At 54.4% G+C, this 13,836-nt stretch overlaps 5 protein-coding genes across 5 annotated transcripts; 2 read left to right on the top strand and 3 right to left on the bottom strand.

Annotated features, from left to right (window-relative positions):
- Positions 1-11: 11 nt before the first annotated feature.
- On the bottom strand, positions 12-2,341 carry BKA58DRAFT_86032 (uncharacterized protein). The gene is made up of 2 exons (XM_046176061.1): positions 2,002-2,341; positions 12-1,955 (listed from the first exon to the last, which is right to left on the bottom strand). Exons 1-2 carry the CDS (start codon positions 2,149-2,151, stop codon positions 354-356), a joined length of 1,752 nt encoding a protein of 583 aa, XP_046028780.1. The 5' UTR covers positions 2,152-2,341; the 3' UTR covers positions 12-353.
- A 13-nt stretch (positions 2,342-2,354) lies between these two features.
- Positions 2,355-7,271, top strand: BKA58DRAFT_376238 (uncharacterized protein). The gene is made up of 3 exons (XM_046169501.1): positions 2,355-3,108; positions 3,442-6,062; positions 6,109-7,271. The coding sequence occupies exons 1-3, from the start codon at positions 2,663-2,665 to the stop codon at positions 6,774-6,776; spliced, it is 3,735 nt and encodes a 1,244-aa protein (XP_046028779.1). The 5' UTR covers positions 2,355-2,662; the 3' UTR covers positions 6,777-7,271.
- A 726-nt stretch (positions 7,272-7,997) lies between these two features.
- On the top strand, positions 7,998-9,818 carry BKA58DRAFT_85959 (uncharacterized protein). The gene is made up of 3 exons (XM_046176060.1): positions 7,998-8,591; positions 8,649-8,685; positions 8,742-9,818. Exons 1-3 carry the CDS (start codon positions 8,358-8,360, stop codon positions 9,659-9,661), a joined length of 1,191 nt encoding a protein of 396 aa, XP_046028778.1. The 5' UTR covers positions 7,998-8,357; the 3' UTR covers positions 9,662-9,818.
- A 473-nt stretch (positions 9,819-10,291) lies between these two features.
- On the bottom strand, positions 10,292-11,096 carry BKA58DRAFT_465687 (uncharacterized protein; the record flags this gene model as incomplete). Its single annotated transcript, XM_046174970.1, has 2 exons — positions 10,696-11,096; positions 10,292-10,617 (listed from the first exon to the last, which is right to left on the bottom strand). Exons 1-2 carry the CDS (start codon positions 11,036-11,038, stop codon positions 10,292-10,294), a joined length of 669 nt encoding a protein of 222 aa, XP_046028777.1. The 5' UTR covers positions 11,039-11,096.
- A 19-nt stretch (positions 11,097-11,115) lies between these two features.
- BKA58DRAFT_417559 (uncharacterized protein) lies at positions 11,116-13,638 on the bottom strand. Its single transcript, XM_046172637.1, has 3 exons — positions 13,424-13,638; positions 12,697-13,375; positions 11,116-12,649 (listed from the first exon to the last, which is right to left on the bottom strand). The coding sequence occupies exons 1-3, from the start codon at positions 13,495-13,497 to the stop codon at positions 11,297-11,299; spliced, it is 2,106 nt and encodes a 701-aa protein (XP_046028776.1). The 5' UTR covers positions 13,498-13,638; the 3' UTR covers positions 11,116-11,296.
- Between the last annotated feature and the right edge of the window lie 198 nt (positions 13,639-13,836).

The raw sequence follows: 13,836 nt of genomic DNA, 5'->3' as shown, positions 1-13,836 counted from the left end.
TGGTCTTCTGTCTGATGGCAATGTGTTAGTTGCGTTTTAGGGATCTTGGCGGAATGGCTACAGCGGCGTTATTGGAACAGGGGGGATAAATTGACAAGGAAGACATGTCGGGTCGAAAGACGGATTTCGACTAGGCCTTGGGTATTTCAGTAGTAATGCAATCTTTATCGAAATTTCTCTTGCTTAAAGGGCTGATGTGTCTCTGATATGGCAGGGCCCAATCAAGACCATATTCGAAGGCGATTGCGAAATGGGAAGTGATTGCAGTGTTTGTAGTCTATTACGACTAGCTGTAATAGCATGGGGTATCTTGATATGTGCTTCTTCGTCTTGACCTTATCGAGAGTGCAAGATCAAGCCTTTCCAAACCCGGGCTCCTCCTCCAACTCCTCTTCCGCTTCACCTTCCCCGTGTCCACCAGCCTCGCTTTCTTTCATCGACTCGTCCACTTTGCCATCCGGAACCTTCCTCTCCCGTCTTTCCTGCTCCTTCTTTCTCGCGCCCGCCTTTAGTTTCTCCCATTGTTCCCTGTATCTGCTCAACACCTGTTTGTCCCTTTCTCTGTCCTTGGTCAGCTTCTCGTTGGCGCTCATCAAATCGTTGATCTTCGCGTTTAGCGAAGCGACCGTGGCTTCGTAGTCGGCGATGCGTTTCGCAGCGTCGACGTCGGGGGTGGATGTCGGAGGCTGACTGGGGGAAGTAGGCTGTTGTTGGGGCTGGCCTGGTATGGGAGGGGATGGAAGAGCAGGAAGGTGATTGATGCCTTGAGAAGCGAGGGCGTGGGCGAGTGCATTGGGATCGCTGGAGCCACGTCCAGGTCCTCGAGTACGGAAGGACTGTGCGAGGGCGTTGAAGGAGTTCTGGGAGTTGAGTTCCCACATTTGGATGCGTTTGGCTTGTTTGTCGATGACTGATTTCAGGGTGTCGTTCTCCAGTGCTAGCTCCTCCATAGTCTTGAGGCCTGAGCCTCTGCCGGCTGGTATGGAGCGCTGAGGCGTTACGGATGTGCTGGAGTTGCCGCGAGAAGGGGGACGGCGTGCTTTGGTAGGCGACGGCGGGCCTACATTCTCTCTCGCGTCGACAAACTCTTCGTGTGAACTCCCTCTCAGTGAGCCTGATCCTTCATCGATGGCATTGAGCTGTGTGTTTGGTGGTGGTGCATTTGGCGCATTGGGATCGCGAAGGATGCTGGCGTATGTGACTGCTCCGCTCGAGGTTGGCACCAGGTAGAAGCTTTCGTTGGGCCCTGGTGCGCCATCCTCTCTCAGGGCGCGAAGTGCCGGCTTACTTATCAAGGCAGCGAGGTCTGGTACAGAGGATTTGACGGTTCTCGACGCTTCTGGAGAGTGCGTTCGGGACTTGGTTTTGGACGATTTCTCTTCCCTGGGTGTCTCAGACACAGGCGTTGGAGTGGAGGGGTTGAGGGGAAGGGAAGTGAAGGCTAGAGGAGCGCTGATGGCGGATATGACACCCCCAAAAGCCGAATAGAAGCGACTAAAGTTGTCCTCTGCGGGCGGGGACGCAGGTTGTGGAGAGGCGCCTTTCAGCTGCTTCGCTGAGTCTCTGGTGGCACTCGACTCTGCTTTGCGTGACTGCTGCGCCAGTAGATCGCGCACAGGCGTGGAAGGCTGCTCAGGCCGGCCGGTTGTGGTGCTGGGTAAATTTGCTGAAGCGCCACTGGTGGTTCTCTTCGCACTGGGTATGCCGCGCTTCTCGGCGAGGTTGGTGGCTATCGAGGACTGGGGAAGTCTGCGGCGAGATGTCGGAGGTGTCGGGGAAGAGGTGTTGGCTGAAGAGGCTCGCGACGACGACGTGTTTGGCGAGGGAGAGGCGGCGGACAAGTCGGAGGGCTGCTTGGTGGCGTCCGTCTTCTTCTTGTCCTTGCGCGGCGCTTCTTTGATCAGGCCGGCGAGCTTGCGATGGTGGTCTTCGAGGAGACTGAGGATGCGGAGGGCCTGCAACACTTTAGACAGGTGGGATAGCGCGTGTCAGACTACATACCTCAGCATCGTGGGTATCTTGGGTGGCCTTGTGGAAGGCAGTCGCGGCGAGGTCATGCTCCTGCCCCGCGGTTGCGACGCTGTTGGTGCTGGTGGCAGTCGCGGCGGTGCGGGCGTGATCGTGGGCCTGGATGAGGTGTGCAGACTCCATGGTGGTGGCAGAGGCAGGGGGAGGACATGTTGATGGAGTCGCTGTGCACAAAGGCAGCAGCACATGCGCGTGAAGGGTCGCGGTCACGTTGACAGGGATGCGAAGGCGGCCCCCCCATGTCACTGCGGAGTAGATCACCGGGCTAAAGACCCGCAGCTACTGGAGACGTTGGAACCAGAACACGAGCAGCACGCCCGCCTGGTTTCAGCTCGTCGGCCTGCGCCAGCTTGCTTCTTCTCCCCTCCAAACACGTCCTGCAAGCTGCTCCCCGTCGCCTGTGACGCCTCGCTCACCACCATGATTGCCATTGCCGCTGCCACCCTGCCGTAGTCTGTCCCGTTGCAAGCGCCTCGCGAACCATAGCGGCTCCCTACGTAATCGACCCCCCAACCTACCTAGCAAACACGGCCCTCGCCAGCGTCGCAACATCGCTATGCGCGTCTGAGACAATAACGAGACTCTCTACTCGCCTCTAGTGCACTGCGCACCAGACCGCACTCTACACTCCACAATGGCCTCTGAGCGGCGGAGGAGCATTGGCTCTGTGTTCGGCCAGAAGGACAAGGACAACACGCTGGCTGCACCCCGCGCGCATTCAAAGGGCCCGGACTCGTCGACCGTCTCCATTGCCAGCAGCGACGGCAACGACGACCTGCTGCGCAAGTCGAGCGACGGGGCCATGGACCGCTTCAGGAGCCGCCAGAACTCCGACGACGCCCGCAGCGACGCTTCCTCGTCCCGCCGCCGGCGCATGTCGACGCTCTTCAAGGGACGCTCCAAGGGCAGAGGCTCCATCAGTCAGGATGACGTTTCGCACGTCGACCCCAACGACGACGTCCCTCCCGTTCCTACAATTAGACGTCCGAGCATGGGTCATCCATACCAGAGCGACGACTCCCTGGGCCTGGCAAAGAGCGTCGCAAGCAGCCTGCTCACCGACGACTCAGACACGGAAGCGTAAGTCGTAGACGTTCCTTTTCCTCTCCACTCTGCTCCCTGTCTCAGATGCACTATTATTTGCATTTGCAGGCTGCCCATTCAAGTTCGGCGTGCAAGGTTTGCCTCGTGGCATTGGCGCCGCTCGCATGGACTCCACAGCGAACAGGCATACGTTCTGGCCTCAGCTTCCCCACTAGCACATCACACCTCCCACATCATCGCGTCGTATCTCGTACACTCCCTTGGCTGTCGCTCTTCCATTTGTCGTTACCCTTCATTGCCCCCCTCTTTCGTATTTCTTTGCCGCATACGTACCCACTCGGCCTGCACGTTCCGACTAACCCGCTGCAGCCCACCACCACTCAAACGTCCTGGCATTTCACCACACCAGTCGCATGCTGGTCTCTTAACGCTGTCATCGCCCCTGATCGCTTCCGAAACGATTGACTCTACCACTTCTACCAATGTCACTCTCGTAGACTCTCAAGCCTCCACCGAAGAGCCCGCTGCCCGGAGCGCCAACTCTAGCAACGTCGCTGCGAACAAGCGGGGCGTGTCTCCTGTTGGCAAGCTCAAGGAAGCTTTCACACCAAACCGAAGGTCTACGTCCCCGGCTCCTAAACCAGGTGCTAGCCCTGACGTCGCACGACCGAGCACGAGCGGAGGTGGCCTAGGAGCCTTGTTTGGAGGAAAGAAGCGCGAGACGAGGGTGTTGGATGATCCGATCCAAGCCTCACCACCACAGATACACACAGGGCAAGAAACAAAATCTACGCCTTCACTAAGATCCGTCGCCCCGAAGCGCATCATTACCTCGCTCCCTGCGACGCCCCCCAATCTATCTGATGCACCCACCACCTTCATAACACCACCCACCCCGACCGATCCGAAGCCTTCTTCCCCAACTGACTCCACCACTTCCAAGAACACCGTGAAGCACGACAAGACCAACTCGAATCCCAACGTAGTCGTCTCCCCTTCGGGGAACATGATATCGCACCGACGCGCGCGATCAGCCACGAATCCTCCGAGCAAGCTATCACATTCATCAATACCACCTCTGACCCCTCACCTCGAGGAAGCAAAGACCCCTGGAGGGACTGCTGTACTTCCTTCATCTCCTGGTGGGCCTGGTGGATTCTTCGCTTCCATCTTCTCTGCCGCGCAGAACGCTGCCAACAACTTGGGTGACACCATTGCAAACAACACAAACATCAAGAACAAGCCCAATCAGCAACAGCAAAAGGACGACGACGATACTCCAGACGGTGGTGAAGAAGTTATCGGTCCCGAGAGCGCAGACACCAACGCGAGTGAAGGCGCCGAGAAACGAAGACCTGCGATTGAAACACTGGGATCTGGCAACTTGAGCTTAGCCCAACTTGGTATCGCCGAGAGCAACGACGTCAGCCCAATGTCTTCTGCAACCAGTGTCACGATGAAGGCCGATGAAGCATCAGCCCAGGTCGAGGACCGAGCTGCTGCCCAGGCCGTCTCAGCCGCGTACGCAGGGGAGAAGCCTCCATCAATAGCTAGCGAACGCCCAAGATCTTTGACCGCTGTCTCTGGTCAATCAGGGACGGGCGCAGCGTCTCCCCCACGGCAACCTGAGATAACCGACTCGCCAGCGTCGATTCAGCGTCAAGGCAGTATACGCAGTCGTATAAGCGGTGGCAGACGGAGACGGCATAGGGGCAGCTCCGCTACTACCGGTAATACTCTGGGTGGTGTCATTAGTGCAAGTACAAGTACATTGGCGCCGAGCGCAGCATTGAACAGTCACCGTCTGAACGGAACTGGGTTCGCAGTTGCACCTCCTAGGCGAAACAAGGATTTTCACGCACTTTTCAAAAGCGTGCCTGAGGACGACTATCTGATCGAGGACTATAGTGCAGCCCTCCAGAAAGAGATCTTGCTCCACGGACGTTTGTACGTTTCCGAAGGGCATCTTTGCTTTTCCAGTAACATCCTTGGATGGGTCACAAACCTGGTCATCAGCTTTGATGAAGTCGTGTCTGTCGAGAAAAAGTCCACAGCTGTCCTCTTTCCAAACGCCATCGTCATACAGACACTTCACGCTCGCAACGTGTTCGCGTCATTTCTGTCACGAGACTCTACCTATGATTTAATCATCGGCATCTGGAAAATCTCGCACCCTAATCTCAAATCATCCCTCAATGGCGTAACGCTAGACGGTTCCGGTGGCACCGGTGACAAGACTGAGAAAGCGGAATCCATCGGCAGCGAAGACGGCTCTATCCAGGATTCGGATGACGAGGTGTACGACGAAGACGCGGACGACGACGAAGGCACTGGAAGTTTCACCGAACCTGGCGAAGGTAGTATCGCTGGTAGCGAAGTTGGCTCTGTGGCAGGTGAGACCACTCGAAAAGTAAGCGGCGCGGTATCACAAGCCTTTGGCGGAGGTGGTGAGACGGCTGAGGCTGCGAAAGTAGCCACAAATGGCACTGCCGCTGCAGGACAAGACTTCCCTGGCTCAACAGCACATGCTCCCACTGAGTGTGGTGACAGCGACCAGCATTACGACAAACTACTTATCGATACGACAATTCCTGCGCCCCTAGGCAAGGTCTACAGCTTGATGTTCGGTCCTGCTTCTGGTGTGTTTATGCGCAAATGGCTTGTCGAGGACCAAAAATCCTTGGACCTGCAAATGGAAGATGACAAGAAGGGCTTAGGCGAAGACATGAAGACATTCAACTATTCCTATATCAAGCCGCTCAACGCACCCGTTGGACCGCGGCAGACAAAGTGTAATATCGCCATGAACCTGGAACAGTACGATTTAGACAAGGCCGTAAGCGTGCTTTGCAGCACAGCAACTCCAGATGTACCCAACGGCAGCATATTCCTCACAAAGACAAGGTATTGTCTGATGTGGGGCCCAGGAAACAGTACGCGGCTCATCATGACCTTCACGGTGGAGTGGAGTGGAAAGAGTTGGTTGAAGGGTAAGTAGTATCTGCATCGACGCAGAAAACATGTTAACATCCCCAGGTCCTATCGAGAAAGGCGCGAATGATGGTCAAATGTCGTACGCTACCTCCCTTACAGCCGCTCTCCGTACTGCCGTGAGTGCGGCGAAAGCCGGTCCGGCTCGCGTACCCGGAAAGGGCGGAAAGGGCAAGAGGCGATCCAAGGGCAATCTTCTGGATGAAGCGCCCATGCCTGCCACCGCTCCTGTCCCCACTAACCAGGCAAAGCAGAGCAATTGGGGGTTATTGGAGCCTTTGCGCAGTCTCCTTGGGCCATTTGCTGATATCCTGGAATCTATCTTTACTCCGCAAGTCATCATCGTCATCCTCGGAGCGCTTCTGATGTACACCTGGCTATTCCGAGGTGCATCTACAGCAACTGGTCCGAACCAATGGTCGACAGCTCAACGTCAGGTCGCGTACGAGGAGATTTGGCGTCACGAGGAGTCAGATCTTTGGAACTGGCTCGAAGAGAGAGTTGCTTTGGACAGAGTGCATAGCTCAGTCCGGGGGGCGCACATTCAACCTGAAGACGGCACGCAGAAGCCTCTAGCACCGCAAGACATGCAGGCGCGGGAGATGGACGAAGCGATTCGTGTGACCGAGGAACGATTGAAGGCGCTGAAAGACGCCGTGACTCGCGAACGCTCCAAGTCGCGTACGAAAAGTGCAAAAGAGCAACAAACGTAGCGCGGAAACGCCGGACGATTATAAGCGGCCCTCGGCAAGGGTCACGTGAGTGAAAGCACTCCACGGCGTGCAGCACGCCCATGAGTCGCGAAGCTCGAACTGTAAACATACGCAAGACTTGCATGGCGATGGCGTCTACTCTTTCCCTTTGTGATTAGCTTGGCGTTTAGTAGTCGGGGCCCGGGGAGGCTTGAATGGCGTACACCTGTCATACCATGGCGTACAGCCGTGTCGTTTCTTTTGTGTTTCGGACTGTCGTATCAAGGTCAGGAGAGGATTTGTAACCTCTTTTCATCTTTGCATAAGGATTTCTTTACATTCATGCAGCCTGCACTGTCAGTGTTTCCTACTGACAGACTGTTGTTATAAACCCCGTTCCTCAATCAAACCAACAATGGCTCGTAGACTTCCAGACCCAGAAGGTCCCTCTGCATGCGCCACCCGTGCTAAATCTAAAAGGGTCTATTGCCGGGATGAACAGTCTTTAGACTAGGGATCCACGGCGTGCTTTGAACCGTTGTTAAAGTTTGGTGACCTGCAGCGATGATCGCCAGTGCTTGCATTAGCGCGATCTAGGCGATGTGCTGCACGATTTGTTCGATCATTGATGATCCAGATCATCAATCGGTTTCTGTGTCTATTCAGTTCCTGGATGCGTAATACTGCGAGTGCGAGAGCAACTAAAGTTTGTCCACATCGCTGACGACTGATAATGTTGCAATCTAATCTTGACAGCTCCCTGAAGGGCAAGCAAGCCGAGAAAACTCCGGTTCCTTGAGCGGACCTGGATACCACGTGTCATGGCAGCGATACTTGGAAGCTGCGTCTAGCGCCATTACATCCCGTTCTTGTCTATCCATCGTTCACGTCTCCACGATTTAGCCCCCCACAGAAGACGTAGCCACTGTGCGATCCTCTCATCTCCCAGGTTGGGGAGTCAACAGTTCCAATACCGGTGCCGTCGGTTGCAGGTTCACGCCACACGATCCGGCCGAGCGTCGCTTCTCTAGACAGAACCCAAACTCTGGATAAACTCAACGTGCGAGAAGACGTGACCATCGGATACCAGTTTCCTAAACAAGTTGGTCTGAGGGTGCTTTCGAGTTAGGCCATGCTCCGGATTCGCACCGTTAACGAACGGCCGCGTTCCCCCAAGATGCAGCGGCCTACTGTTTGGTACCTAGCTCTACCTTAGTTTGCTCCGCCGCCGCCGCTGCTACTGTTGACGGTTTTGGGATGGGATAGCTGAACTTTGTAAGAAGAATTGGTGTGACATGGCATGATCGATGGGGGTCTGGCTCACGTGGAGAAGAGCAAGGGTTTGCCACGGTTGAGCTAATAGAGTTTCCGTAACAGGCGTGGGATAGCTGGGGAAACGTTCTTCAACCACGACTTTTTGCTTTTTCGTCGGACCCTTCATTCTGGTACTCGAGATCTTTTTATCTTCCAGTATATGGCGTGGCCACACTGTATGCGAAACATCCGGAATTTCCGGTGCTGACATCTAATCTCGGATATACGATTCCACTTTATTTTCTCTATCATACTCTAGTCGAAGGTTTCTTCCATCACACGTCCAACATGGCATACAGCCCTAATGGAAAAGGGTCGAGTGGTCTCCTCCCTCCTGTCTCAGTGTTTGCAGCCTGGCCGCGTCCGAATTACGAAGATCCCGTCACGCGCTCCAAAGCCGTTCTCATTACATCATGTACTCTGGGGTCGATTATGCTTGCCACAGTGGGAGCAAGACTATGGGCAAGAGCTGTTATACAAAAGAACTCAGGTATCGATGACTGGATCATGCTGGCTGCAATGGTATGAGCCTCTCACAATGACTGCAACTGTGTGCGAAGACTAACACATTGACCAAAGATTCCAACAATTGGACTGACAGTCACCGCCTGTCTTGGTACGTTGCCACTCTCGCGAAACCTCACCAGACCAGTCTACTAACAACCACAATAGCGACCGAACGCTACAATTTCAATCGACACATCTGGGACGTCCATCCCTCCAAGTACGTCCCAGAGCGCCAAGTCACCTTCGCCCTCTACGCTTTGTACATTGTGGCAGGAGGGATGATTAAGATATCCATCCTGCTCTTCTACCGCCGTCTCGACTCACGCTCCATAACAAAGAGTTTTCGCATCGCTACATGGCTGAACATCATTGCCATTGCAGTCTTCTCCATCGCATTTGTCCTCGTCCTCTTCACAGCATGCACACCATTTACCGCATTCTGGTATCAATTCGACATTACCAAACAGCTTACGGGGTACGCATACCGTTGCTGGATTGATGAGGCTGCAGACCTCCTATCAGCGAGTATAATAAGCGCTGTACAAGATGCCATCGCCGCATTCCTCCCCACGATCCTATATTGGAACCTACACATCCCGCCTCGCCAAAAGATTGCGTTGGGCGCCATCTTCGCTCTCGGTTACCTCGTCTGCATCGTCGCAGGCGTACGCTCCTACTTCGTGTGGCGCACCTTCAACAGCCCCCAATACGATTCGACCTGGGAGTCCTGGCCGGCATGGCTGCTCTGCGTGCTGGAAATTCAACTCGGCGCCATCTGCGCGAGTGCGCCTGCCCTCAAAGTCTTCCTGTCGCATTATTTCAAGGTGGCAACAAGTATGTACAGCGGATCTAGTCAAGGCACGACGCATGCCAGCATCCAGAAAGGCGGCGGTACCTGGTGGAAGTCGGCAAGTTCAGGGACGTCAGGGTCAAGAGGAACACAAGCTTCGAAGCCGGACAGAAATGGGTATATTCGGGAGCCGGGGAATGCGCATATGGTCGATGAAGAGGGGGGCATTGTGCTACAGGATACTAAGAGGTGTGATGGACGGACGGAGAGTATCGAGACTTTCATCTACCTATGAGATGGGCCACAACGAGGAACTGTCGAGAAGACGGCCAACTGGATGCACCACAAAGTTATCATGATACGCACCCAGAACGATAGGACTGGCATGGGAATGCTGTCATGCTATTGTGATCGGGGACATTACGTCACAGCCTGCCCTGACGATTTGGAGCTGCACAATACCCCACAACGGGATTTGTCACCTGCCGTGCGACTGACGCTGTTGAGTATCGACAAGCGTCCTCCCATCAACACGCGTCGTTATTCACGGGTAGAAAGCGAAGGCCAAGGGCAAGGGCAAGGGCAAGGGAAAGGGAATTCACAATAACATGATGGTAGTAACCGAAGTGCCTGACAAACACAACGAACGGGCGCGTGATCCAAAGGACGATCCCAAAGTGAATAGGAGTACCTGTATCGACATGAGAGTAACGTCGGGACTATCAGAATGGAAGATTACAAATAACTTTGTAACATGTAAATAATACAGGGACAATTGCAACCACTCTACAAGTAATGCATTCAAGGGCGTTGTACGAAATACATCGTCTTCTGTACCACTAATCCTAACATCGAAGTCCAAAGACGGGCTTTCTACTACTCCCATTCCAATCCCACACCTGACCAACAACACATATAGAACTCTTCAACGTCTCCCCAAGGCCTCCTTCATCCTCTTACCCCTTCTCTCCAAAATCTTACCATCCTTCCTCTTCCTCGCCAACTTGGCCTCGCTCCACTTGAGCAACCTCTCCCTCTCCTCTACTTCTACCTCCCTTCTCTCTAAAGCACTCTCTCTACCTTCCAAAACGCTTTCGCGCCACGTGAACATACGCTGCTGCTCTTCCAGTTCCATCTCGCGGTTCATGACGGCGACCTTGCGGTCACGAATGTCTGGTAGAAGCAGGGTAGAGGAGGAATCGAGGATCTTGTTATAATTGGAGAGGTTTCTGCCCGCGAGGGCCTTGGATGCTGGAAGTGGGTCAGCAAATTGTTGTGAAGAGGTTGGTGAAGGAAAGTAAATTGGCCTATGATATGTTTTGGACGTACAATCAAGTGGAGTAACGGGCGCACTAGCCATGAATCCAGTGTTGTGGTGTGCATACGCGTAGTCGATATCTCGCTTGTTGCATTGTCCGTTTTGGTGCCAGAAGAAACAGGTCAATGGTTGGGGGAAGTTTTTCGGTAATGACTTGTCGAGGTCGCTGCGTGTGTCGTCGAGTGAGGGGTGTTGAATTGAGTGTCGGCGTGTATTGTGGGAGCTAGAGGATGGTGGAGCACTTCGGCAGGGTAGGTTACTACTGAGTGTTGAAGAAGAGCGTGGTGCGTCGGACCTGCGTTGGTACGCGTTGTCGCGATCAGGTATGTAGCGGTCGATCATGCGGGCCTGCATATCGTTTGGTTGGAGAGTCCAACTGGCGTATGTTTTGGACTTGAGAGAGGACGAGACGGATTCAATTTGGGGTGTGGCACCAGCCGTTTGTTTGTAGCTGCGCAGAAGAGCACTGACCCTGACGAGCGTTTGCATACAATCTGACCTGTCATATTGTCGAAGTTACTGCACCAATGTTGCTATTCGTACTTTTGATGGTTACTTCCAAAGGCTATCGAAGGCTCAATGTACATCATTTTGATTTGGGGTATCATATTCCTAAAGCTTACTCTCCCGCACGTGTCGCTCTTCAACAGGTAGCGCACCACTCATCATGTCCAGCTGTTCTTCTCTTCCGTAGAGTACTCGCTCTCTACCTCCTCTTGTTGTCCACCAATTCACAGCAACACCACTACGCTCTGCATCCATCTCGCCACTGACCAACACTTCCCAGTACCGCGCTTTGACGTTCTCCCGCATTTCATCGTCATGGATTTGATTGAGTAGTTCGGCACATAGAGGCAGCCACTCCTCCAGAAGGTATATAGGAAGGAATGGCAGGGCATCTATGAGGGTCAAAGCAAGCACTGCCTGTTCCGAGAGGGCGGGTGGTGGTGCGTCTGAGCCTTGTAGAGCCAAAGCGACCGAATCAGGTGGCAGTGGCTGCGAAGGAGCGTTGAGAGCGCGATGGTATACGAGCTCTAGGAGCGTGGCTGGGAGATCGGGATGGGTTGCCGACAAGGTGGAAGGAGGAGCCGTGACACGCATCAAGGTCTTGAAAGCTAGACGGAACTGGCGCGGGGACAGGTTATGAGGGAAAACGCTGAAGAGAGCGTCGATGTAGAACGGCAGGTGTTTTGCTGTAATCTCGGCCGATTGTGGAGCAGATAGCACAGCAAGCATGACGCTATGGGCAGCTTCGAAGACTGGCAACATCTGGCGATTCTCGCCAGCCGCAAGGTAGGGTACCGCCGACGCGACAAGCAAGTCCTCGTTTGTGGCTGGCGACAATATCAGCGTGAAATGTTCTGCTGTATTGAGAAAGTAGAGGTCCAGTATGCGGTCAAGTGGGTGGCTTGGTATTTGGCCAAGGTGTTGAGGCGCAATAGTTTTGAGGAGCTTATCGGCGTGGTTGGGATAGGCAGAGAGAATGTCTATCGCTGTGAGATAGACGAATGTATGCTGGGAAAAAGACGCTGGGCCGAGTCGGGAGGTGATGAAGTATAGGTGGCGCAGGGTTTGTAGAGCTTGTGATGCTAGCATGGGAGCGATGGCGTCTGCAGCAAGCGCTCTGTCGGCTAGTGTTCGTGTAAATACGCCTCGCAGAATGATAGTAGTAGCAAAGAGAGCCGCCTTGAGTAGGTTCCACAATTGCGGAGTTGTCTTGTGAAGCGCTTCGTCTTCCAGGTTTGCTGCCTCTTCGGAGGGCTCGATATCCGAAAACTTGTTCTGTCGCCATTGTGTGGTAAGAGCGCGAGAGAAGCTTGCAAGGTCGTCCATCATTGTTTGGATGACCCATGGGTTTTTGACATTCTCGACAGCATGCGCGATTAGCCGTGATAGGGGACCCATAGATGATACCAAGGGCCTGTTCATAATGACTTCGACTTGTCTGTAAGAGCTGGAGTGTGGCTATGCATAGTCAGTACACGCATGGATCAGGTTCCGGAAACACCTACGCTCCAGTCCAGCTTCCCTGATTGCATTGTTCGTACGTCGAGATCCAGGCCCCCAAGGAAGTAGGCCGACTGGAAGCCTTCATTCGAGTAGTATGCCGTCCCAATGAGGACGGGAAGCAGCAGATCGTAATCAATCTGTGTCCTTTCCACATCCCCGATGCATCCGAAAGCATGGTTGAGCGTCAGTGTTATCGTCTGACCTCCCAGTCCGTCTGCCTCGGAACGCTCCCTGACTTCCACCAAGGCGAGGTTGGTCGCGCGTACCAAGGCAGCCTCGACTCTCTTTCGCATAGCCGATGCCCAGTACAGGTCCATGCCTTGCTCTTCTAGGCTCCCAATACCGATCAGCAGGCCGGCGAGGACGACCAAGTGCTTCCATCGGCGGCTCCGGTCGTCGGCTCCCGCGACTATGGCGCGTATCCATTCGTCTAGCGAAAGGCCTCCTCCTACTGGAGTCTGTCCTGGCGCAAGCTTAGCTGCTTTGTTGTGCCGAACGTCGTTGTGGTGGTTGATGATGGTGGTGACGGCCGAGTGAAAGACAGAAAGCATGCGGAGAGGCGTCCGAACGCCATCGGGACGGTCCCATAGCGCGGGCGCGGTGAGGAGGTGCGAAGTAAGGAGGCTGAGATTGTGGGGGTTTCCGAGCGTGGTGAGGAGTGAAGACGCGGTTCCGAGTAGTCTGTAGTGATTAGCATGCGCAATGCGAATAGGGAGTCGAGATGGGTACCGCGGCGTGTCTTGCTGATCTGTGTATGTCTGGAGCGAGCGCAGCAGCGTGGACAAGAGGCGATCGACGACCATGATGACCTCGAGAAGCCCGCGACAGGCTATCAGAAGATGCGCATAGAGGTGTTGGAGATGCAATGGCTGGTGTTGATCATCGCTTCGCGTCCAGCCGAGGTTGCGCTAAGCTCGGGCTTTAGCCGTTGCCATTCACTCGGAGATCGACGTCACAAGCATCAACTTCACAACATCGGCTTCTGATATCGTATGATCCCGTGGTCCTAGTCCTACGCGTAGCAGTATACGGAGCGCCCCATAGCCATGCCACACAGATGAGGTAAGCCCAACTGGACCCTTGTGCTCACCACGGTCTTCCCCTTGTGGATGACCCAACATTCACGTTCGCCTCAACACGTT

This window comes from Alternaria rosae, assembly GCF_020736505.1.
Source record: "Alternaria rosae strain MPI-PUGE-AT-0040 chromosome Unknown BKA58scaffold_2, whole genome shotgun sequence".
Lineage (NCBI taxonomy): Eukaryota > Fungi > Ascomycota > Dothideomycetes > Pleosporales > Pleosporaceae > Alternaria > Alternaria rosae.
The sequence above is the reverse complement of the archived record's forward strand: the minus strand, read 5'-3'. Positions and strand labels throughout refer to the sequence as shown.